At 63.0% G+C, this 330-nt stretch overlaps 1 protein-coding gene across 1 annotated transcript in view; it reads left to right on the forward strand.

Annotated features, from left to right (window-relative positions):
* LOC108803963 (adhesion G-protein coupled receptor G1-like) overlaps positions 1–319 on the forward strand; it is a gene marked incomplete at its 3' end in the record, with an annotated part of 12,377 nt that extends 12,058 nt beyond the window's left edge. The window contains exon 7 of the mRNA XM_018575742.1: positions 36–319. Coding sequence (XP_018431244.1) covers positions 36–319 — 284 coding nt within the window. The remainder of the gene's footprint in view (positions 1–35) is intronic.
* Between the last annotated feature and the right edge of the window lie 11 nt (positions 320–330).

Consider the following 330-nt stretch of genomic DNA (forward strand, 5'->3'; position numbering starts at 1 on the left):
CCCCCGTGTCATAAGGTGTATGTTTTGTATCTCAGGAAGAGTCAGACGAATCCCACGCTGCAGATCCACATGAACCTGCTGGTGGCGCTGGCGCTGTTGGATGTCGCCTTCGTGGTCAGCGCGTTGCTGGGCGGTCTGGGGGACGTGGTCGCGTGCCGCGTCTCCGCCATTGCTCTGCACTTCTCTCTGCTCTGCCTCTTCACGTGGATGGCCATCGAGGGCTTCAACCTCTACCGGCTCGTGGTCAAGGTCTTCGTGTCCTCCACCATCACCACCGGGAGGCTGGCTGTCCTGGGCTGGGGTGAGTCCCGGGGAGGGGGCGGGGCCACA

The sequence above is a fragment of the Nanorana parkeri genome, unplaced genomic scaffold (genome assembly GCF_000935625.1).
Source record: "Nanorana parkeri isolate BGI_ZX_2015 unplaced genomic scaffold, ASM93562v1 scaffold4588, whole genome shotgun sequence".
Taxonomy (NCBI): domain Eukaryota; kingdom Metazoa; phylum Chordata; class Amphibia; order Anura; family Dicroglossidae; genus Nanorana; species Nanorana parkeri.